This window comes from Esox lucius, chromosome 11 (genome assembly GCF_011004845.1).
Source record: "Esox lucius isolate fEsoLuc1 chromosome 11, fEsoLuc1.pri, whole genome shotgun sequence".
Classification (NCBI taxonomy): domain Eukaryota; kingdom Metazoa; phylum Chordata; class Actinopteri; order Esociformes; family Esocidae; genus Esox; species Esox lucius.
Genome location: NC_047579.1, coordinates 26,859,720 through 26,884,711, shown reverse-complemented (window position 1 = coordinate 26,884,711; position 24,992 = coordinate 26,859,720). Strand labels below are relative to the sequence as shown.

The 24,992-nt window shown below is 44.7% G+C and overlaps 1 protein-coding gene across 1 annotated transcript in view; it reads left to right on the top strand.

Moving 5' to 3' along the window:
* Nucleotides 1-24,101, top strand: part of si:ch73-281f12.4 (RA_Radil_like and Myo5p-like_CBD_Rasip1 domain-containing protein) — a 30,102-nt gene extending 6,001 nt beyond the window's left edge. The window contains exons 5-15 of the mRNA XM_010891741.4: nucleotides 1,904-2,599; nucleotides 2,822-2,859; nucleotides 4,693-4,969; nucleotides 10,792-11,011; nucleotides 11,221-11,393; nucleotides 16,048-16,192; nucleotides 16,834-16,997; nucleotides 17,154-17,532; nucleotides 20,630-20,757; nucleotides 21,782-21,921; nucleotides 22,892-24,101. Coding sequence (XP_010890043.2) covers nucleotides 1,904-2,599; nucleotides 2,822-2,859; nucleotides 4,693-4,969; nucleotides 10,792-11,011; nucleotides 11,221-11,393; nucleotides 16,048-16,192; nucleotides 16,834-16,997; nucleotides 17,154-17,532; nucleotides 20,630-20,757; nucleotides 21,782-21,921; nucleotides 22,892-22,991 — 2,460 coding nt within the window. The 3' untranslated portion in view covers nucleotides 22,992-24,101. The remainder of the gene's footprint in view (nucleotides 1-1,903; nucleotides 2,600-2,821; nucleotides 2,860-4,692; nucleotides 4,970-10,791; nucleotides 11,012-11,220; nucleotides 11,394-16,047; nucleotides 16,193-16,833; nucleotides 16,998-17,153; nucleotides 17,533-20,629; nucleotides 20,758-21,781; nucleotides 21,922-22,891) is intronic.
* Nucleotides 24,102-24,992: the final 891 nt, after the last annotated feature.

Here is a 24,992-nt window from a genome sequence, read left to right as displayed (position 1 = left end):
CCTAATGACAGGAAACACTGCTGCTCTCTGTTTTCTGTTCCTTATTGTGAAGACTGCTGAGTGTGCAGGACACTGGTTGGGGAGTGTCTCTGCAGGTCAGATACGGGAGCAGGCAAGGCACCACTTGACCAAAATAAGTAACTCACACATACAGAATCGCCACAGGGCAAAGGACCAGAAATTACATAATAACATGCTCCAGCTCCATGAATTGATACATTTTTGATAGGACACTTTCTTTTTCAATTCAGGCTTAACTTGTTTTCGAAAGTGTCTTTGTGTTTCTGTACCAGCCTTTCTTGAACTTAGTGTCCTGTGAACAATGAGAGCTGTACTGGTTTAAATTTCCTTATGAATGTTGTTCACGTTCAAGTGTAATTACATCCTTTCGTAGACAGCTCCATTTATTAAGGCTAACGTTACGAAAATAGAGGATTAAATGTTGTCTCTAGATTGCTTTGAATAGTTCATTTGGGTGCAGGCTATCATTTGGATCCAGTGACAACCCATTTACTGTAGTTAGTTGAGTGCAAATTCTTGCTCGCTGGGTTTTTTGGCTGATTAGTTTCCGTCTTGGCTGGGATGATATAGTATCCGGATGAGGGATGACTGAGCGACGGGTGGTGTCAGGAAGCTATGCCAGCACTCATGGTTTAACTCCTACGACCATCCCTTCCTGTCCCTGCACTCTATACTGTCATTTTAGCTCCGATGTCCCCACATTACAACTCAATAGGGGTGTAATGGTACGCAAAAGTCACGATTCGGTACGTAGCAAATATTTTACGTCGTGGTTCGGTACGGTTTCACTACAGTGGAAAAAGACATGCCAAAAATAAAATTGTAATTTATTATGAAGTTATAAACTTTGCCCATTGCCACTGTAGTTAAAGCTGCACTAGTATATTATTTTTTCAGTAAAAAAAGATTTACAGCATTTTGCCATTATTCACCGGTCTGAAATCGGTTCCACACCAACGCCCGATACAGAATGAAGTTCCGAATAATAATACGAAAAATAGAACGACCTGTTTCAAATAAAGCACCAAGTCAGAGTTCAGTGTTATTGTTATTCTTGATAACGTTAGCTTAACGTTCCTGTTTGCTAGCTACAGTATAGAGAACCAGTCAATCAATCAAATGTGTTTATAAAGCCTTTTTTACATCCATACATAGTCTAAGTCTTCTTTCGCTTCTTTGCACTTTTCGTAGTGTATGCTGTAATGTGTGTATACATATATCATCCAGGTAAAATGCGTGTTAACAAAATAAACCAAGGAGGAAAGCCTGCCTTGCAGAAGGCGATTGGCAGGAACGTGAATGCCGGAACAGAATTGTCTGGAGAGTAGCGCATCCTCCAAAAATTGTAAATTGACATTTCACTGGCGCTGAACTGTCTGTGTGACTAAACAACTCTTAGAGGTCAGCTTACACAACATGTTTATAGGGGACAAAATGTTTGTTGAACAAATCCTACATGAATAACTGGAAAGCCATTATTTTCCCAAACGGGTGACCTGAACGTTACGGGAGGGTCTTCAAGCTCTGGCTTGTGTTTGTGTTTGCCACAAGTCTGCGTCATGTGTTCTAGGCTACTTCAGTTGCTAAGTTACTGCTCCAAGATCCGTTTCCGGGGGGAAGTCCTTAGTTTTGCGCACAAAAAAGTAATGTATGTGTGGTTAAAACTAGGCTATAATCCTTTGCATAACAACGCGCACCAACCGAACGGTACGGTAAGGATACGTGTACCGTAACACCCCTAGAACCCAATAGCTAAATTATTACACAGCTTCAAAATGAAAGTGTAATATTCGTGTAGTACGTTTTCAGGATGACGTAACCAGTGCATTGATGAATGTCATTCTTATGGATTCTGCTGATTGACCTTCCATCTCCCGTTCAGGACTTTGTGATCTACTTGATGAGCGGTACCAGCACCGTCTTCGGCTGCTGCCGGGAGCACTGCACTGGAGAGGACGAGGAGAGGCTCAAGGTGGACATCCTCCTCTTCGCCCCGGACGTCCTTCCCCGGCACTGCTGTGTCCGGCGCCTGGACTCTAGCAGCTCCCCCCTGGGGGAGGCTAAGCGGACGCTCACCCTGCTGAAGCCCCTCCACGGCGCTCCTGTCACCAGGAATGGTTCCCCCCTGAACGAGGAGGTGGAGCTGAGCCCCGGGGACCTGGTGGGTCTGGGCCAACACTACCTGTTCATGTTTAAGGACCCCACCGCCGTCCCAGGGGCCCAACAGACTCCTACCTGGATCAAACAACTCTGTTCCGGAGTAGTGGGAGTGTCTTCCTCTTGTCAATCATGTGGCTCCTCCCTAAGAAAGAAATGGCCTCGGCACAATAGGAAGCACATTCCTGCCCGGTGGAAGGACCCAGAGGGTGGGGAGGTGTCTGTGAGCTATGAGCTTGAGCATGAGGACAGGATCCTGGAGGAGGTTCTGGTCATGGTGGATCCCAATGGGGAAGAGGCTAAACTGACCCCTGCATTCCTGCTGAGCCTGTGCGTCCAACACTCGGCCGACAGCTTTGAACTGCCGAACTTCCGGAAGTTGCTGCTCCATATAGCGAGTCAGATCCAGCTTACCATGTGGGTGGGTACAACTAAAAACAATGCAAATCACTCCAGTCAAACTGTGTACTTTCTATGGCATCATGCCACAAAAAACCCCAGAGCGACCATGTATTCAACATACTTTGTCACCATGGTACTATAAAAGCCAAGGTATCGAAGCTCTCATCTAGGGTAAAATTTAGCGTAATTTCGGTATGCCTGCCACTGATCTGAACTGAATGTTCTTTCTGTCCTCATGCAGGAGAAGACAAAGGAGCTTGCTGCAATCCAGACAGAAATGTGAGAAGCTTGTTTAACAGCAACTGCTCAGCCTGAAACCACAAACAATAAACAGTAAACAGCATAGATGGCCACAAAGAGTAGAAAATAGTATTTTCCGACTGTAACAATCCTTTTTAGCTTTTGTTTTTGTTATGTCATTACGCAAATGTTGAAACAGTAGTCTTAGAATATAATACAGCCTGCCATTCACCATCCAACCGGTTAAGGGAACAATGCCACCTGACTTTCTGGGCGCACTCGTTTTTAGTCTCGTCTCACCCGTCGTGTACTGTAGGCACGGAGAAGACAGGGACTGGTGAGAATGAGCCATGTCCAATTGTGGCAGTTTGTTTGTTCTTTGTGCCAACCATTGAAGTGTAAAAGATCAGACAGAACAGCACATTTATGTCCAGGGTAATAGTTTGGTCGTCCACCCTAGTACGAGAGCAATTTTCTGGTGGGAAAGGAGAATAGTTTAATTACAGATAATGAATAATAATTAAAAATAGTGTGTGTGTTTATATATTTTGCAGGTTTTTCTACTTACAAAGCATGTAGAGGTCTGTAATTTTTATCATAGGTACACTTCAAATGTGAGAGACGGAATCAAAAACAAAAATCCAGAAAATCTCAGTGTATGATTTTTTAAATAATTAATTTGCATTTTATTGCATGACACAAGTATTTGATCACCTACCAACCAGTGAATTCCGGCTCTCACAGACCTGTTAGTTTTTCTTTACGAAGCCCTCCTGTTCTCTACTCATTTCCTGTATTAACTGCACCTTTTTGAACTCGTTACCTATATAAAAGACACCTGTCCACACCCTCAATCAAACAGACTCCAACCTCTCCACAATGGCCAAGACCAAAGAGATGTGTAAGGACATCAGGGATAAAATTGTAGACCTGCACAAGGCTGGGATGGGCTACAGGACAATAGGCAAGCAACTTGGTGAGAAGGCAACAACTGTTGGCGCAATTATTAGAAAATGGAAGAAGTTCAAGATGACGGTCAATCTCCCTTGGTCTGGGGCTCCATGCAAGATCTCGCCTTGCTTTTCTGCAAAGGGGACAGGATGACTGCACCGTATTGAGGGGAGGATGGATGGGGCCATATCGCGAGATCTTGGCCAACAACCTCCTTCCCTCAGTAAGAGCATTGAAGATGGGTCGTGGCTGGGTTTTCCAGCATGACAGCGACCTGAAACGCACACCCAGGGCAGCTAAGGAGTGGCTCCATTAGAAGCATCTCAAGGTCCTGGAGTGGCCTAGCCAGTCTCCAGACCTGAACTCAATAGAAAATCTTTGGAGGGAGCTGAAAGTCTGTAATGCCCAGCGACAGCCCCGAAACCTGAAGGATCTGGAGAAGGTCTGTATGGAGGAGTGGGCCAAAATCCCTGCTGCAGTGTGTGCAAACCTGGTCAAGAACTACAGGAAACATGAACTCTGTAATTGCAAACAAAGGTTTCTGTACCAAATATTAAGTTCTGCTTTTCTGATGTACAAAATGATTTTCTGGATTTTTGTTTTAGATTCCGTCACTCAAAGTTGAAGAGTGTCTATGATAAAAATTACAGACTTCTACATGCTTTGTAGGTGGATAAACCTGCAAAATGGGCAGTATATCAAATACTTGTTCTCCCCACTGTGTATGTATGTATGTATGTATATATATATTTGACTATTGCATACTGCATCTTCCTATTGAAATGAAATGTGAAGGATTAGCTTTCATTCAATATTCTGATGAATTTGTGTCATATTTGCGAACTGTTTATAGTGTTGTTTAACCAGTACAGGGTATTGTTCAGGCTTTTGGGTTGATCTCCATCCTTTCTTTCCTTGAAGGAGCCCCAGTGACGTTCAGCAGGAGCCAAAGGAGGTGCAGCAGCGAATCATGGAGGAGCTGATCCCAGGCCTGCGACCCCTGGTGATGTGGATGGCCAACTCCATTGAGCTGCTGCACTTCATTCAGCACGACGTCCCCTTGCTTCTGGCGTGGAGGCAGGGGGAGGAGGAGAAGGAGGAGCTATCATCCACCAGGGCTGCCTGTGAGGAGGCCATGACAGTACTGGAGGAGGTCATCATGTTCACCTTCCAGCAGTCTGTCTATTACCTCACCAAGGTCAGTGCATATTCACGCAGTAAGACACTCATCAGTCTGCCTGGGAACATTAGGGAGGCCTGCATGTTGTGACCATAGCGTCCGGCTAGTTATGGATGGATGGACCAATTCAGAAACATGACTAGCAAGTCCACCTAAAGCTTTTTAGGTTAGCAGTAAAACCTAAACCAGCAATAGGCTTAACAGGGAGCCAGTGTATAGAGGCTACTACTGGATTAGTGTGATAAATTTTTGGGGTTCCAGTCAAGTTTCCATCAACAGTAGTTAGCATTTATTGAGGTTTAGCCACAGAGAAGAGAATTGCAGTTGTCTAATCTTGAAGTAATATGTATTGAAATGTGTATTTTTGGGCCGTAAGTTTCAATATTTTGAAAGTATTTTTTAGAAAAAGCAGCATCAGCAATGAACAAAGAACTTTCTTCGGAAATTCATCAGTCTATTCTTGAAATTGTGAAGAAACTGAATCTCTTGTACAATGCTGTGTAGTACTCCCTACACAGAACAGCGCAAACGGACTCTAACCAGAACAGAATGATGAGTGGGAGGCCCAGATGCACAACTGAGCAAAAGGAAAAATGCATTAGTATCTAGTTTGAGAAACAGACACCAGAACAGCTCTTTAACAGGCAGCTTCTTTAAATCGTACCCACAAAACACCAGTCTCAATGTCAACTGTGAAGAGGTGACTCCGGGATGCTGGCCTTCCAAGCTGAGTTGCAAAGAAAAAGACATATCTCAGACTGGCCTATAAAAAGAAAGGATTAAGATGGGCGGAGGAACACAGACATTGGACAGAGGAAGATGGAAAGAAGTGTTATGGACAGACAAATCTAAATTTGAGGTGATTGGATCACAAAGAAGAACATCCGTGAGATGCTGTCCAAATGAAGAGATGAGGAATGCTTGATGCCATCTGTCAAGCATGGTGGAAACAATGTGATGGTTTTTGGTGGTGGTTAAGTGGGAGATTTGTTCATGGTAAAAAGGATCTTGAAGAAAGAAGGCTATCATTTTATTTTGCAACACCGTGCCATACCCTGTGGACGGCATTTGATTGGAGCCAATTTCCTCCTACAACAGGACAATGACCCAAAGCACAGCTCCATGCAAGAACTATTTAGGGAAGAAGCTGTCAGCTGGTATTCTGTCTGTAATGGAGTGGCCAGCACAGTCACCGGAGCGCAACCATTTTTGTGGGAGCAGCTTGACAATATAGTACATAAGAAGTGGCCATTCAGCCAATCCAACTTGTGGGAGGTGCTTCAGGAAACATGGGGTGAAATCTCTTCAGATTACCTCATCAAATTGACAGCTAGAATGCCAAAGGTCTGCAAGGATGTAATTGCTGCAAAGGAAGGATTATTTGCCAAAAGCAAATTTTGAAGGACACTATTTCAGTTAACAATTATTATTCCTATTCGGTTTGTGATAATTCATATTTAAACTTATTTCATGTATGTTTTCATGGTAAACAAGGAAATTTTAAAGTGAAACACAAAATCTGTTTCATTTCAAATCCATTGCGGTGACGTACAGAAGCCAAATTATGAAAATCATGTCAGTGTCCAAATATTTCTGTACCTAACTGTATTTGAGAGGAATAGGAGATTTAAAGCTGGCTGAAAGTTTAGAAGTATTTCGAATCAGTATTTTGGCTTTTTTAAGAGTTTTTACTGCCAATTTTCAGAGAGTCTTGTACACATCCGCAGGATAGGGAGCAATGTTGCATTATCTTTATCCTGTCTCTCTTGAAGATGCAACACACACATACTTATGCACACACATCTAGAGACACTTGGCACTTACACACATCTCATGTGTGCACTCACAGTATCCTTCATCATTGGTCCCAGCACAGCTTTCACTCCCAAAAATAAGGCATCCTTTGTGTACTATGTGAAGCAGGATGTGAGACTTCCTAAACCGCTTTCCCCGTTCGCAGGTACCATGCCAGGGCTGAGCCATAATAAGCCAGTAAAAACACACATTTTCTCTGGCACTCGGTAAGAGTTAGCCTGTTAGATAGGGGTTGGCTTGGCATCTGACCAGTAACTGAAGGGTTGCAAGAATCCCCAGACGGCAAGGTGAATAAATCTGATCTTGTGTCCTCGAGTAAGACAGTTGACCTTAATTGCTCCTGTAACTTGCTCTGGATGAGAGTGTCTGCTAAAGGATTCAAATATCAATGTATACATGTAGATAGTGCGGAATAAATCTTATTGGCAATGTTCTGTAAATTCACTCCAAGGCTTTTTCCAAATTAATGTGACCCTGCCAACAAAGCCACTCTGTTTAGATGAGATGCTTATTGTGTCCTGTTGAACAATAAGCCCCAGGAAGACACTCCCAGACATGGTTTATAGGAGTTTCCCTTGTTTGGGCCCTAGAACTGTATTGCATTGACAGAGCTCCACCGCTAGTGCCACACCTACAGTAACCCAGAGACCAGCAATGGACGTCCAATAACACAGTCGAATGGAAAAGCTCGTAACCATGGCAATGGTTCCGGGCGATGACTGTTCCAGGATGGGAGGGAGCTATGGCCTGGGAGGGAACAGGAATGGATGTGATGCTATTGTTTTGGATTCTTTGAGAGCACCTCTTCCTCTTTCAGGACAGACACCACTGAGAAAGGAAAGCTTGTGCCTCAAATGTACCCCTAATGTCTGGGGTTTCCTGTGTGTTGTAATAGCTGATTTCTCACAACCTACTGCATTTGTCTACAGTATGTGTGTGTGTGTGTGTGTATATATAAAACTTAGAGTTCCTCACTCAAATCTTCCCTTTTCACATTTTTAGGTGTAGTGGTCTCTTATTTTTTTCCGGAGCTGTATATACACTGCTCAAAAATATTAAGGGAATATTTAAATCACACATCGGGTCTAAATGAAAAAAATATTTTAAAGATCATAATCTTTACTGTACATTGTGTAATAAAATTACATAACAGCGGTCAGTGGAAACCAAAATCACCAACCGTTTGAAGGCTGGATTCAAAAATCTAGGTAACAAATTGAAATCACAGGCGGTTCCAACTTGCATGAATTTCATCATGGCAACTCATAATGTGACTCCGTAGTGTGTATGCCCCCACGTGCTTGTATGCCCTTCTGACAACATCTGGGCATGCTCCTGATGAGACGGCGAATGGTGTCCTGGAGGATCTCCTCCCAAACCTGGATCAGGGCCTCAGTGTGCTACTTGGCTGCGTCTGATGCACCAATACAATGTCTCAGAGGTTCTTAGTTGGATTCAGATCTAGGGAACGTGAGGGCCAATCAATGGCATCAATGACCCACTGCCAAACCAGTCATGCTGGATGATTTTGCAGGCAGCATAACGTTCACCACGGCGTCTCCAGACTCTTTCACGTCTGTCACATGCTCAGTGTGAACCTGCTCTCATTTGTGAAGAGAACGGGGCACCAATGGTGGACCGGACAACTCTGGTGTTCTCTGACGAATGCCAGTCGACGTCGACAGTTTGGTCAGAAACATGCACAGCAGTGGCCTGCTGTAGGTCATTTTGTAGGGCTCTGCCGATGCTCCTCCTGTTCCTCCTCGCACAAAGGAGCAGATACCAGTCCTGCTGCTGGGTTGATGCCCTTCTACAGCCCTGTCCAGCTCTTGTGTGAAACGACACGTCTCCTCCATGCTCTTTAGACTGTACTGGGAGACACAGCAAACCTTCTTGCGATGGCATGTATGGATGTGACATCCTGGAGGAGCTGGACTACCTGTGCAACCTGACTGGGGTGTAGGTACCGCCTCATGTTACCAGGAGTGACAAGGACACAAGCAAATGCAAGACTAGAGAAGCATCAGTCAGGAAGGATAAGGAGAGAGGAATTGTCTGTGGCCACCACCTGAAAAACCATTCCCTTTTTGGGGGTTGTCTTGTTGTTGCCTCTCCAGTGCCCCTGTTGTCACTTTCATTTGCATCAAAACGGATGATCATTGCTTATGCTTCCTAACTGGACAGATTGATATCCCTGAAGTTTTATTGACTTGGTTTTATACTGTGATGATTGTGTTCCCCTATTTTTTGAACTGTGTGTGTGTGTGTGTGTATATATATATGTGTGTGTGTATATATATATTGTTTAGCGAAATCTGTAATTACACTGGAAGATTTACAATAGTTACAAGCTTTTATTATTTGACATTCACCACTGGAGCTCATTGTAATCAAGCTCTGTTCTGGTGGTGGTTGTTTGCAGTGGTCAGGGAAGCAGCTGTAGGCCAGTGGAGAAACAGGGCAGAGTATTGGCCTTGTCAGAGGAAACTGTTTCCTCCTCAGAAAGAGAGAGTCTGTCTTAACATAGACAGCTCAGGAAGACTAACTACACCTTCTGCACTCAGGTGAAAGACACGGGCGGAGTAAATACCTCAGAATAATTGTGACACCTGTTGAGCTCATTCTCTCAAACTTCACACCCAATGCCAAGGTGTACTTGTTGATTTCCTCATGTGATACGGTTAGGCTGTAACTCTTACTTCAATAAGGAACATTGGCACGTATCCACATTATTTGAAGGACCAGCTTCTTTCAACGAACCAGGCTAACTATTAACTAACCAGCATATGTTGCTCTGCAGAGCTTGCCTCTAATCTCTTTAGTGACCTGTGGTAGAAAGAATGTGTGCATGGTGATTGGGATTTAACAGGTTGTTCTTTCTAATGTCTCGGAGCCTCTGAAGTGTGTGAGTCATCATGTGTGATCACTTAACTGGCTGCTGAGGGATGATGTCATGAACCATGAGAAAGGCTCTGTCATTCACATGGTCACCGGCGCTTTTGAATACTTACTGGTCGGACGTTGGGTTTGTCTCTGCTTTGAGGCAAGAATGTAATGTTATACCATGTTATTGTTTTTAGTCTTAGTATTTAACAAAGAATACTGTGATCTAAATGTGATTTGGCCAACAGTGATTTACCAGAGTGGCCTGAGTAGAGAATAAATCTCCACATCCCTTTGTCCAACAGATAAATTATTTAAAAAGTCGTAATTCGCAGCCACTTCGTAAATGAGTCTTATAGCACAGCAAGTAGTGTGTCTGTAGATTTTAGTCCCCGTTCATTTCCCTTCTGTCCCCCCAGGCAATAGATGTCTGTGTGTTTGCTGGGAAACAGGCTTTCCGGCTCGGTTTCCTGCCTGTTCTGCTCTGTAAAAGCTTTTCTCTCCCAATGCCAGCATGTACTTTACAATTAGACGTGACACAAGACACACATACTCGCAAGTTGTAGGAGAACAATGATGACATACGTAAACCTGACATTAACATTCCATGATGATGCATTATAGGAATCCTCAGGATGGGCCAACGGAAGACATGTTCTGTTAGCAGTTGCCTGTGGCGTCAGTATTATCACTGTGATTCCCGCGATTGTAGATAGTTACGTTGAGTTAACAATAGTGTGTGTCACCTTCTCCTGGTCCCTGAAAGTCTCCCCGTGGAGGCGACGTGTGTCATTCCCTGTCAGGCTTCCTTGAACCCTCCCCACCTGGATTTTGACTGGGTCATGGAGCTCTGACTCAATGGATGTGGTCCTGTGGACTAGTCATTCATTCCACTGTGGTTTTCCTAAATGAGTCAACTGATATAAAAAATACTAGTGTTGAGGATGTTTTTTTCATAAAGGGTATGACTGATTAAAGTAAGCATGTCATATTTATTATTCATAGTTACATAACATCCCTTTTTGGTCTGTTGTGTCCTTCCTCCATTAGTGGCTACAGTAACGAATCTCTCTCTTGGAATGTTATCGTTCATTGAGAAACGGTACTGCTTTTGTGACTATGTCCCTCCCGTCTCTCCGTAGAGTATGTACACGGCGCTGCCCGGCCTGATGGATGGGAATCCATTCTGCGAGAGCGGGCAGCTTCGTGTGCCAGAGGGCGTATGCGGTATCCTGGAGGTCCTGAAGGAGGCGCTGTCTCTGCTCAACACCTTCCAGGTGCATGCCGAGATCAGCTCGCAGCTCTGTGCCTACCTGTTCTTCTTCACCAACGCGTCCCTCTTCAATGCACTCATGGAGAAAGGTGAGGCATCTACACATACTGTTTCTCGTCCACAGGGTTTCACAGGACCGCATGTGAAACCCAACAGAAATCTCCCATGTATTGTGTCCTGAAATATCAGTTTGGAGGACATGTTAAGAATATAAATGGATAGTTGCGTCTAATTACACAATAGCTGTGATATAAATGACACAAGCATGCTATAGTCTGACTGGTGTTCTGTTCTGTAGGCTCAGGAGGCGGGTTCTACCAGTGGTCTAAAGGGGTGCAGATCCGCGCCAACCTGGACCTTCTGTTGGATTGGATACAAGGGATGGGCATGGGGGACCTGGCTATGGAATTCTTCCAGAAGCTGTCTGCTGCTGTCAATCTGCTGGCCACGCCCAAGGAAAACCTCCTACAGGTCAGGTGGCACTTCCTGTTGAGCTTGGTTTGTTCTTCTGCTAGGTTAGAGCATCCCATAGTACTGTAGCCAGGATGTCCACTTCAGTGTGAATGTGGTCTATCAGAATTTTATTTGACATCATTCTAAATGTCCTGGGTTATTATTAATTTAGAGATCATGGCTAGGCTAGGCAACTTTGGGGAACTGAAAACAATTAGTCATTATTGCACTTCTGTTTTTCTGCGTTTCCTTGCTAGCTATAGGTTTTAATTTTAGTCTACTGAAATGATTTTGGTGGAAGTGATTCTGTTAAAGGAGATCTCACGTTGCATTCATAGTTTGAACGGGTTATTGTTTGTTCACCGGCTGTGGGAAAATGTATGTGTACACAGACTGTTTGTTTTACGCCATACTAGAACATTCCCAAACGCTTCTATCAGATCTGGAAACATTCAGACATCTCCAGGTACACACTTCTAAGGGAGAACCGTCAGTATTTCTATCTTAATTTCCATCACATAACACCATCCATTTGTTAGCAAAGCACTGCAATTTATATATACTGTGAATAGAAAAAGTCTACACTCCTCTGTTTAAATCCCAGGTTCTTGTGATGTAAAAGAATGAGACAAAGAAATCATGTCAGAACTTTTTCCACCTTTAATGTGACCTATAACGTGAACAATTCAATTAAAAAATCTTTGAGGGGGAAAAAAAATATTGACACTCACAATAACCTGGTTGCATAAGTGTGCACACCCTTAAACTAATACTTTGTTGAAGCACCTTTTGATTTTATTACAGCACTCTGTATATGACAGCACTCTGTAATGGGTAGGGTAGGTGTCTATTAGCATGGCACATCTTGACATGGCAATATTTGCCCACTCTTCTTTGCAAAACCCCTCCAAATTTGTCAGATTGCAAGGACATCTCCTGTGCACAGCCCTCTTCACATCACCCCACATATGTTCAATTGGATTCAGGAATGGCCTCTTGCTGGGCCATTCCAAAACTTCTGGTGAAGCCATACTTTTGTAGATGTATGTGTGCTTTGGGTCGTTGTCGTGCTGAAAGGTGAACTTCATCTTCAGCTGCCTAACGGACGCCTGAAGGTTTTGTGCCAACACTGTCTGGTATTTGGAACTGTTCATAATTCCCTCCACCCTGACTAAGGCCCTGGTCCCAGCTGAAGAAAAACAGCCCCAAAGCATGATGCTGCCAACACCATGCTTCACTGTGGGTATTCATTGGGTCAGTGGCGGCTGCTTGTCTTTCAAAGAGGGGAAGCTCATTTTCGGCCTACATTATAACACTCTGATGGTCTTCATTTGTAGTGACACTCGGGATCTTTGGGGTCTTTTGGACCCCAGACAATAACATTTAATTTTGTAACCGAACAATATATATATTTAAAAAAAGAAAAATTGTACAAATATTATTTTCTCTGTTTATTAATGGCTTCGCTAAAATCAGGTCGACAATATTAGCACTGTCTGCCATCGTGCGCAGCTTCACCCGCATACGACGCTAGCCTAGCCTACTACTGTATATGAATGAAAGAACTATCTAAAAAGAATATATTAAACTTTGTAAAACTGAAACAAGGATTGTGGTGTAGCCTATAATTGTGTGAAATGTATGATGCAAATCGGCTAGCAATTTCGCCAAACAAATATCAAGAAATATTGCAGCAGTTTGTCTTTCGGATACACTTGAGGAATCTGCGATGGGACTGAGCGCGAAATAGCTTCAGTGACTTTTTATAGTACAGACCACTGTCAGTGAAAAGGAGATGCAGTTTGACAGATCGTCAGATCCTCCAATCATCACGCGGAAGCTCAGAGTCCGGCCCAGCCCACTCCTCATTCACCCCCAGAGACGCTGAGCGTCGGTGGGCGGGACATAATCGCAGCATTTATCCAATCACCGTCTACTTTCGGAGCACTGAAAAAAACTGTTCTAAGCTTCAACAGGGAAATGCACTGTGATGCTGCGGGATTTATATGGGAACAAAATCGAGTCAGCCAACCTGTAGCAGATAACTAACTAGTTTTAGAGATGAACGTGTTTTAACGCATTTGTAGTCAATAAAAATTTTACACAATAGTACATATTTGACCATTATTTTTTTTGACGTTATAGGGGAAGCCTTGCAGTCTTAAAGAAGTCCCCACTGCATTGGGTGAAAGAATTTCACTTAGGGGTGTATTCACTTTTGTTGCCAGCGGTTTAGACATTAATGGCTATATGTTGTGTTATTTTGAGGGGACAGCAAATTTACACTGTTATACAAGCTGTACACTTACTCACAATATATATGTTGATTAGGCAATGAGGTATTTAAATGACAACATTTCCTGTAGTCATTCTAAATAAATACATTTTAGACCAAAGGTTCTTGCGGCATATAGAGCACATGACAGACAGCTGACAGACAGCTGAGTGAAATTGACTGCCACCAGTAACATCTTGATAATGTCTGACAGAGCATTGGGGAAATGAATAGAATGCTGGGAAAGGGAACAGAATTCTGAGAAACCTTATTGTAAAATGCAATGAGTTCTCCTTTATTGAAAAAGGACACATTTCATCAAGAAATTCAATCACGGCACAAATTACTTTAGAACTTAGAACTTACTAGAACTAATATGCATATGTACCCTAAACACATGATGTTTGTGATTTCTTCAGTACATATGGTTTACGGAGTCCTTCTCTGTGGAACAAGCTGAAAGGGTACCCTTTTCCTGTTGGTGCCGGGTAGAAATGGAAACTTAGCTTATGTGGTGGGGGTTCAGTTAGTTAACACTGCTGTTAACCCAGACTGACAGACCACCGTATAGATCAACCCAGAGGACGAACACACATTAAACACAGGCACAAACACACATTTACATTCTTTTCCTCGTCATTTTTATGGTACCTGAGAACATAATAGGGAGAAACATGGTGCCGGCCTGATCGCATTGAGGGCGGTTCAACACCAATGTGTGAACCCGTAGTAAAGAAGGCCCTAACACGCTAAAGCTGTGAGAATTCTACCACACAAGGCCATCTTTATGACCGACCCTGTCTTTGTTATCCTTTCGCCTTCAAACACAATCCCTAAGAGATTGAGGGACCTCTGCCATGGCATGTCCACGCTGTCTCATCCAATGAACATACAGGTCAAGCAGGAAGGGTGTGGTCATGTTCTTCATGGTCCTGATTTCTGACCTTATGTTATGGAACTGACAGTGAGCCATAACAGACAGTATGAAACCATCCCTGTTATCCTTATCTAAACAGCAGACAGCCATAGTACTCTAGCAGTCCAAAAACATCTCCTCAATCTGTCCCTCAGGCAGCGTTTCCTTATTCTACAGCTGCCTCTTCTATATTTTCAGGGACTGTTGCTAGGATCCTGATGGTTTCGGGTCAGTCTCTCCCATGGCGCGAGTTCAGATGTAGTGGTTATGGAGATGAAGCACACACCCATGTCATATTGTTTTCCATTTGGAGTTCAGGGCTGGACTGTGTGAGGGAAGGCGTGGCCGTGTAGTAAATTACCAGTGGTGAGGCTTTATTATGATGGCTGCTGCTATCGTCACTCTCCAGTAATTAGTCACGAATGATACAAAGTTCTGATTATAGAACGGTGTCATCCTACTACTTCTGACTGAGGGACACCTGATCAAAGGATAGATCAGGTCGGATCAGAAGAATGTTTCTGACAACTCCTCCCCCTGGCTCCGTGTTTGGACGGCGTTGTGCACCAAAGAGGGGCGTGTTCATTGGAATGCTTTCGCCTGACTACCGTTTATTGTTGGCACGGCCATGTCCTGGCAACATATTACTTCTGTCGCCTCCCAGAATTTTAAAATGACTGCATACAAGGAAATATAGTTATGGTCTGATATATTTCAAAAAAGAATTGCCTTTTAGGATACCAATAACACCTCCAAACCAATGATGTCACCTTCAAATGACTCCTCATTATTCAGTGCTCATTTAGAAGGTGGTTAAAACCCCTCAGCTTTCCACTGTGTTTCTAAGGGACTGAAGGTCAAGTAGTCTCTTGTGTGCTTCTAACTAGAGAGGGCTCAATTGTGAGCACAAAAAACATCTGATCATCTAGATGCTGTAATTGACATTTGTTTTGGTGACATTTGTTCGAACGGCGTTTGTTTTAGGAACAGGTGTGTTAGTGTGTGTGTGTGCGCTCTTTGGCGTTGGTCTTCCATTTCTCAGCATAAACATTACTATTAGGATGAATAATTATTAATATTTCCAGTCAGTTGCAGGTTGAGGTTGGGGGCAGATTGTCATGACAAGTTTCATTTGGAGTCCTAGAGATATTTTCCCAGCCGTTCAACACCACATCATCTCTCATTGATACGACACAAATTAGCACTTTGTGGTTTGAAATATTTTATACTTAAATAGCTCGGTGTGGAAATAAACACTCGGAAAACGTTCCCCTGTCATTTTCATTTTCACGACAGCTACGACAGCGAAGAGCTCTGCTGCCTGTCAGACATCTGTCTCTGATTAAACTGACGACATTGTCCTCTGTTTAAAGGCTTACTTCAGCTTTTAACCTTCATTCTGAATCACACTGTTCCTAGCCCGGTCTTCATGCCTGTTACCCAGCGCTAACATTAATAGTAAATGTGTGTGTCTGTTATAGGCGTCTTGGAGCTCTCTGAGGAGTGAGTTCATGTCTCTTAACCCAGCCCAGCTGCACCACATGCTGCGGGAGTACAACGCTGGCCGGGCCTGTCCCGCAGCCTGGAAGCCCTCCCCCGACGAGGCAGACGCCGCGCTGAGGACCAGTGAGTGACACATGGACACGGCCGACTACCGCCGCCCAGGCCAAACACACACGTGTACACGCCATATGCCAAAACAAACACGCACACACATGCTACTTGCACAGAAACCCACAAAGCCTATGAAGTGCGTACGCTTGTTTACACACAAACACAACCGCTCTGCCAAGGCCTGATCTGATGAGGCTGTCTCCCGTGACCAGTGTTAGTAACTAGAGGTCTGTTCCCTGTCGTGTTTGAGAGCGGCCGTGTGCGTTCGCCTGAGTAATCCTGTCTGAACTCGCCCAGTAGAACTCCATCCACCTGGCAGAGTGAGTACAGAAGTAGGGGTTAGAGAGGACAGCTCTGTCCAGTCCAATGAGCGTCACCGCAGAGTTAATGGTCAAATCCTCCTCTGTCAGTATTCAAACCCCCCCCCACCCCCACCTCCAGGGTGCTCTCAGGGCGCTCTTCATCTTGTTTGAAAGGCCAGGATTGTCTTTCTTTAACCAGAGATGCTAATCTTGAGTATAAAACCAGCTAATGAGGTTTAAGTAGGTAAATAAAGTGAAAAGGTACGTGGTAAGAAAGCTCTCTGAAGGCTTCCGTTGTAATCTTATCGAGTCACGTCTTCTGTCTAAACTTGGGTTTCCCTTTTCCCCTAGCTGACATCCTGGAGAGCTTCGACAACCACCCACCCCTTATCCTACCTAGCAACAACTTCCACCTGGAGTTGGGTAAACCAATCACGGAGCCTGTTCTGTTTGAGCAGCTCGCCCGCCTGCAGGAGTTTGTTCGCGGTCTCCCCGACAGTCAAACGGCCGAGCAGGTAATGGCATATTACCCAGACCTTCCCAGTGTACAGTCTAACGAGACGCCAGGGGGCAGTCTGGACCAGGGGGGTGATTTTTGGTAAACTGCACATTGTGCTTGTCGACCTTCCATCCCTGTCCGTTTCACTGACTTCACACCCCCCCCCCTTCAGGTGCTCGACGGGACCCCTGCGGACGTCCAGCCTGCGACCCCGCCCTCTGCCGCGGAGGTGGTCCCTCGCCCAGGCCCCCGACCCTGGCTCGGGGGAGACGAGGACTCCGGGGGCACGGCGGCGTCCCCTCATGGCCGGGGTTCTCACGGAGACCTGAGCTGCTTTCGGGCGGAGGCACAGCTGAACCACAAGCTGAAGAGCCTGGAGCTGCAGAACGCCCTACCAGGGAGTGGCCAGGCTGACCTGGGGTGCCACAAGAGCCTGGCCCTGGACCCCTCCTGCCTGCTGACGCCGCCCAACACCCCGCAGGGCACGGAGCTGTCCCAGTCCGAGCTGGAGGCTGACCTGCAGAAGGGAGAAGTGGGTCAGCACGGGAAAGGTACTGACCCGCCTATTTATTTTTCAAATAAAAGTAGCATGAAAAGCCGCATGGCGGATGTTATTGGCTGGGGAGAACTGACAGTTTATGATACTGGAACGGACATGGTCTCCCGAATGAAACTGATCTTCTAGAATGAGTTACGAAGGCTGAGGAATGACCGAGGATCCCTTCATGGCTGTGATTAAAGTGATGTCACACCCCGGTCACCTCCCTGTGCCTCCATCCCAATATAAACTCACCCATGACTGAGGAGCTTCGTTAAGGGAGGGATAGCTTGGTGCATAGTCATCCCTGTGGCTTGCCTGATTAAGACTTACAGGTCAACGGAAGAATGGCGTTTGGGTGGCGTTTGGGTTTTGGTCATGTTCTCCTTGTAGGGCGGGCCCCTCGTGTAGAGGAAAGGTTGTTTCCTCCTCAGGCCTATTGTTGTTGGAGGGTCTGCTCATGAGGTCATCAACAGCGGTGGGAGGGGATGGCGAACTGACTGGTGGTCTGGTTAGGATGTTTTCTGTTGTGGTGGAGTGATGGTGAGAAAGGTGGGGGGCAGACTTAGCATCTTGTCACATAACTGGGTGGGCAACTTCCAGAGATAAAAGTCAGCCCCTGGCCTGAAATGTCTCAAACCTTGTATTTGACTTTAACACTAAAGCACTGGAAAGTGCGTTTAGTGGATCAGTTTAGTTTGGTCGTTTGGCTCTTGGTCGAGCCGTCTACACGACACCTGGAGACCGTCTGATCGACGGCTGTATCAGGGAACTAATGAAGGGTGGAATCTGCAGGTGCGTCGCAGTCTGTCACTCGCAAGATAACTTGGGTGGTCATTCAAGAGCGTGATACTGAACTAAAATAATGAAGTAATGTAATGCATCATTTAATAGGCTACAGTACCTATCAAAATATATTTTCCATGTCCTCGTTCGAAACCAAGACGTTGGGCGGAGTCGTCTGCACTGTCAAACTCAGATTTGTTACCGGACCACTTATCTAATTTCTCTCGGTATGCCATGACAAAATCGAAATAAACCTACGTTTATAATACAGCTGTGGAAATAAAATTAAGGGACCACTGCACCCTTTTCTTTCCTTTCCAAAAAAGTTGAAAAGGAAGGTTTTGAGTGAGGAAAAGAAGGGTTCAAATTGCAGTGGTCTCTTAATTTTAACCCTTCTGTTCCTCACTCGAAACCTTCCTTTCCAAGATTTTTTGGAAATGAAAGGAAAAGGTTCCGTGGTCTCTTAATTATTTTCAGAGCTGTATATACTTATAACAACTGTTAGGAGTATACTATTTCTTTAGTCAGGGTAAGCCCTATTTGTCCCAATTTACATGAAGAGGAATGTCTGCAACTCTCCCCTAGAGATTTCATTCAGGCAAACAACAGGCTTGATCAGTGTTATCTCAGCATGTGCCTGGAGATCAATCCTTATGTAGTTATTTGCTTAAGCTCCGGTTATAACTGACCTGATTCAGTTTATCGAAACACCTGGGTTGAATTAGGATTGGGTGCAAAAACACGCAGGACGGTAGGTGCGCGGGAGCGGGCTTGAAAACCACTGGATTAAATAACACAAGCCCTTCCACCCGCTGGAGTCCATAGCATTCGGCCTTCCTGTTGATAAACAGCAGCTCCCCAATCTCTTAATCTGAGACTAACGCTCCTTGTTACATGTGACTGTGTAAAGCGCTTACCGTGTGCTGTTAACTGCCAGAGCCCCCCTGTGTGTTTGTCTGGGCTTATAGAACTACAGCTTAATGTCCCATTGTGTCGCTCATGATCAGAACCCTTTACCATTGATGTGGCTCCTGTTTTTATACTGGGTCTCTGTTTTAGTGCAGTGTTGCCCCATCCTGGTCCGGGGGACCCAAAGGGGTGCATGTTTTCGTTTTTTTCCCCAGCACTCACACACCTGATTGAAATGAAAGACTTGATGACAGACTGATTACGTCAGTCTAATGTGTAAGTGAAAGGGCAACGTTTGGATCGGGCGTGTGTGAGTGCTGGGGCAAAAACAAAAACCTGCCCTAGGACCGGGATTGGGAAACACTGTTTTAGTGAGTTATCAGGAAGAAAATGTGGGTTAGCACTTTATTTCCCTGGTTAGGACTCCGACAAAAGCCTCCCTCCCTCCTCCTGTACGAGTATCACGGCCTCCGGGGCCAGTCCAAGCAGTCCTAGTCCACGGGTCAGCCTCTTCCATTTGGGCCGCTAACGGCGCCGCTATTTTGGTAGCGCTGCTAATCCTTTAATCTGGACGGAGAATTACAGGGAGGTGGTGATGTCAGGAGAGAAAAGAGCAGCGGCTGACCCGTCATGGGAATTTACAGTTGGGTTGGTGCGCGGAATCTTAATCGGGACAGGCATTGTTCCGGGGCGGGTCCTGCGTGGTGGGCTCGGCCCGGGGTGTGAGCGGGGTAGACCAGTGGAGAGCAGGTGGGGGTTGGGGGGGGGGTTGGGGGGGGGGCGCAAGGAATGCTGTTGCTACTGTTGCGGTTGGCTAGGCTATTGTGACAGGCTGCGTTCACCGGGAACAGAGAGCATGGGCACGCCATGAGGAAGAGCGATCCCAAGGCTATACACGCTTAGGCGTACGGGATTGGCCCATATGCTCGGCGTGCGCCTCATTAAAAAGCCTTGGCGTTAAGTAGACTCCTACGGTTTTATAGCGCTCAGACCAGACCTGGTATTTATATGGGGTTCAAATACAACATCTGTCTTTGAATGTCAGTTGTGTGTTGAGGTCGAATTACGGAGCAGCTTGTGGAAGCTCTTCGTTCATATAGATTCCTGGTATTCCTTGTGTTAGGTTGAAATGCTCATCTTTAAAGCGACAATGTCGCTGGACTTCCACACAACCCCTGTGCCATGACCGGCTTTATCCCGTGACTAGGCAGGCCTGGGAGAGTACCGTTACCTCTTGATGGTTCTGTAGAAAGGAACCAGACATGTACCTTCGAAAGGAACATCCTCCTGTTGCAACTGTGCTATGATGTTATTATAATTCCACTGGGTTGACCACGATTGCAGGAAGATCTGGGAATCTATGGGGGTCTGACTGGGCACTGTGTTTAAAGAGGTCCTGGGTTTCTTCTCACCAGGCCGCTGCCCAGCAGGATGTTCTGAGGGGACCGAGAACCTGGAGGAAGAGGAAGAGAGGGAGGAAGTGTTTACTGTGGAGCTGCACAGAGGACCTCACGGCCTAGGCCTGGCACTGGTGGATGGAATGGTGAGAGGGAGTGTTGTTTTTATTCCTCTGGCTCCCCCGTTCTTTACCTCCTGCTTTTGTCAACTTCCTCATTCCTCTCGTTCACCGATTCTAATATTAATTTCTCTTTCCGTCCTTTTTTCATGTTCTTCTCTTTGCACAAGCAAATCAATGCAATGCCAGGAAGCTATAACGCTGTGCATACATTTGGTTTGTACTAAGTGATAGCCATGTCAGTGGAGAGGCGTGTGGCTCTAATTTTGTCTTCTTGGGACACCTTGTAAGCCTTGCGTGGGTGTTCAAACCTTATGGGCCCCATTTAGACCTGCCTTCTACATGCAACCTTCATCCTGATTTTGTCCTGATGTTGTCTGTTTCCACTCACAAGATCTGATCACAATGTGTCTTTTATTGACTACATGTGGGCAAGATGAGGGCAGCATGTTTCAACCAGGGCTAGCATAAAAAAGGCTATAATTGAAGGCTAATTATAGAAGCCTTTAAACAGAGAGGCAAATACACATAGCTCTCTGATCAAATGAAATGTGCTTACTGTAAGGATAGTTATTTTCTAGTGACAGGATCAGGTGTGACAACCGTTTGGTGATCAACTCCTTTCTTAAACCTGTGGTAAGATGTCAACCTTCTTAGATTAAGGCTGCACATTTCCCATAGTCATCCTGCATCAAAGTAATGGAGATCACCCTTTAAGTGAATGGCTAGTTTGTCTTAGGTCTTTACCACAGTACACAAAAAAAGCTGCGCGAAAGTGTGCCGCATGTATAACCCGCGTTTACCTTCTTTTGAAGTCAGCCGAGGACTGAACAGGGAGACACCTTCCGAAGCAGTCTGTCAGTGGGTGTTATGGACCGTATTCTATCGCGTTTGTAGTCCTAATAAAGTTTGTTTGGTCTGTGAAATCCCCTCACCATGCGTACTGGTGTTCTGCTGTGAGGAGTGTACATGTTGCGCTCACCTATAGAGATGAAACAGTCTTGTTGTAACGATGCCATTGACCTCAACACTTCTTCTGGGCCCTGTTTAGAAAACCCCTCTGAAGATGACCGGCATCTACATCAAATCCGTGGTGCCGGACTCCCCCGCCGCCCAGTGTCTGAAGCTGAGACCGGGAGACCGTATCCTGGCTGTGAATGGCGTCAGCGTGGTGGGCATGGAATACCACATGTAAGTGGTACAGTGAGCGGTTTATAGGATGGGAGCGTTTTTGTGTTATCGGTGGCACCTTATGACAGGGTGACACGTGTAAAGGGGTTATAATGTGCTTATAATTACCTTATGAATCCTCACGCAAACTTTATGTTCAATTGTTGCGCGGTGGAACCTATTCAGCGGTGTAATTCGTATCATCAGAATCCCTTACCAGATTGTGTCCACACCCCTTCTCACTGTCCATCTATGGTGATCAGTTTGAAATGGGGACCATAATTATGTGCATTTTTAAAATGTAGCGAATGACGGTGTTTCTTTGAACAATGTTTGGGCCAGCCATTCTTTTACTGAACTTCTGATGCTGAGAAGATATCAACACTTGAGACAAATGTATGGTTGGTATGAAGACCAGAACGTTTAACGTTGTTCAGAGTTCTACCAATCTCTGCTAGTTCCTCAACCCAAAGTGTTCTTATCATTTCACACAAGAGTGTTCACCAAATAGAGCAATGGCCGAGAAGTGGTAATTGGGTTGATGTAATCTGACATGCGGTGAGTGTTTCAGGCACAAATCGGTTGCCGTATGTCACCCAGGTGGCTGCTGGCAATACTTTATGTGGTATTTAAATTTGGCCAGGACATTGAAAGTAGGTCAAAGGACTGCTTGAAAACCAATGCTGGCATGCAACACCCAGAACTGAAAATAAGTTCAACTGTGCAACTATAAAAATTAAAGTTAAATTGATGATACATATGATTGATATTATAAACATATGTATGTGCATTTGTCAAGTTTTGCAAAATGTTGATGTTTTTTTGTGATTTAACTGCTTATTCATGTATTAACAAATGATAAATAAATCCAGAAGAGGGTCATTTTTACCTTTTTATAAATCATACAAATGTTAGCTCACTTTAAAGTAAGCATTAAATACAGTTGTTTCATCCATCGGTTTAAAACAGGCTCTGATTTTCTCCTTCACAGTGGCAGAGAGCTCATCCGTTCATCTGGAAATGCACTCAGATTTCTGGTGGCTAAAATCGATGACAAACCAACAGGCAGGAGCTCAGTGACCAAGTGCTGAGTGGAAGAAAAGTTTTCCCGAAGGCTTCCCAAAGTGACCTTTGACCCGTAAGAGAGGGCGCCACCTCCTCTATATATCCCAACAAGGACTTGCATCATCTGTCAGCACTTCAAACAAGGAGTTCCTCAACCAAAGGAAAAGACGACATTTGACCGTTTATTTAAAAACATCTCCCCTGTGTTATTTTAAATAAATCTTTACTGTACGTAGATTATATGAGGTGAACACTTAAAGCAGGTTGAAACTGCTAGACTGAATCCGCTGATGTTCAAGTCCTCTCTGAAACACCATTTTGAATGAAAGCAAATTCAAAACCAAACACTACCTATCTACCCCTGTGTATCAACATAATGGTCCTGACAGCTTTGGAAACAGTTTCTGTTTCTTGCCTTTCTTGTTCGCATTTGAATAATTCTTTATGATGAGCTGGCCTTTGTACCTTGAAAACACACTGTGGTTTTGTGAGAGTTGAAAATAACTTTGGTAAGCCAGCTGTTGTAGCGCAATTGCGCTGCTATACATCTGCGTCTTCAAGGCCACAAGGTTTTGGCTGCAAACTCTTGCACAGCTCTACAAGAGGAAATCAAACACTAAAATCCAAAGGAACATTGAATATGCATATATTTGGTAAACAATTTGTAAAAACTATGAACAATTCTTATGCCATAGCAGCAGTAAAAAAGAAATTGTTTACTGAATAATATTTTAAAGCATGACAATACAGTAAGAGGTTGCCATGGATTCTATGTTTATCTATGAGGCATTTCAGTGGAGCTCAATGACTGTCTAGTGTAAATGCATGGGTATCAAAGCCTTATTTCTAAACACTCATTTGACCTTTTCCATGTGGTGGCAATGACAGTATAACAAACAATGGTTTATGAAGATAAATTACACTATATGACCGTTTTAAGTCAACTTTGGTTAAATTACAATTGTTCTTTCTTGCATTTGTTGCCAGCATATCAGTGTTAAATAGTTGCGGTCAATTCCATTTAGATTCCAGTCAGTTCACAAAGTGAACCAGACTCCAAATGTAACTTTTTCCATGTTAAACAGATGTTTAATGTTAGTGCACTTCTTCCTGAATTAAATATAGTTTAAATGGAATTGACCTCAATATTGCCGTTAAAGGAATATCATTTTATATCTTAGCTTGCAGTTTGGGGCTTAATGTTCTATTGTTAGTTCAGCGCAATTCCTTAAAATCTCCAGGCATAGTAGCCAGCTCCTCTCAAAAGCAGGGAAACGCAACTTTCCAAATGCTCATTTGTTAATTGACAGTTTTACAAACCTGTACATTGTAATAGTCAACTAACAGCATTCTCACAAAGGCACTCCTGTTGTCCAGGTAAGAGAATGCACAGGGCAATGACGATAGGGTCCTCTTTGGAGTGGGGGCTAGCTTGGAGTGGGGGCTAGCTTGGAGTGGGGGCTGGCTTGGAGTGGGGGCTAGCTTGGAGTGGGGGCTAGCTTGGAGTTGGGGCTAGCTTGGAGTGGGGGGCTAGCTTGGAGTTGGGCTAGCTTGGAGTGGGGGCTAGCTTGGAGTGGGGGGCTAGCTTGGAGTTGGGCTAGCTTGTCTGGGATTACGACACAAAGGAAGCCATGACAGGCCTATCAAAGCGTTTCATCATGGAAGGTGTGGTATGAGTCGAATCCCATGTCACATCTTAGATGAGGGTGGTCCGCTTGGAAACGTTTGTAACAGTAGGTGAGGCAGAGGTGGTAAGTGTCAGGGAATGCGATCAGGAGGGATCTTGATAGTGGGCTTCTGATAGTGCCTGGGACTCGCATAGAAGGTGGTGCCAATTGGCTCTACTGATTCCTTGTGTGGGTAAGGAAACCTGCAAGCTCTGTTGTAGACATTCGCATTTTAGAGGAAATCCCTACTGTGCCTGGAGACTTTTCGCATTTGCGTTACGCTAACAATATGCTATCTTAAATTAACTTTAAACTGCATGCAGAGCCGAAAATGTTATCCATGACTTAATCTCATAAAGT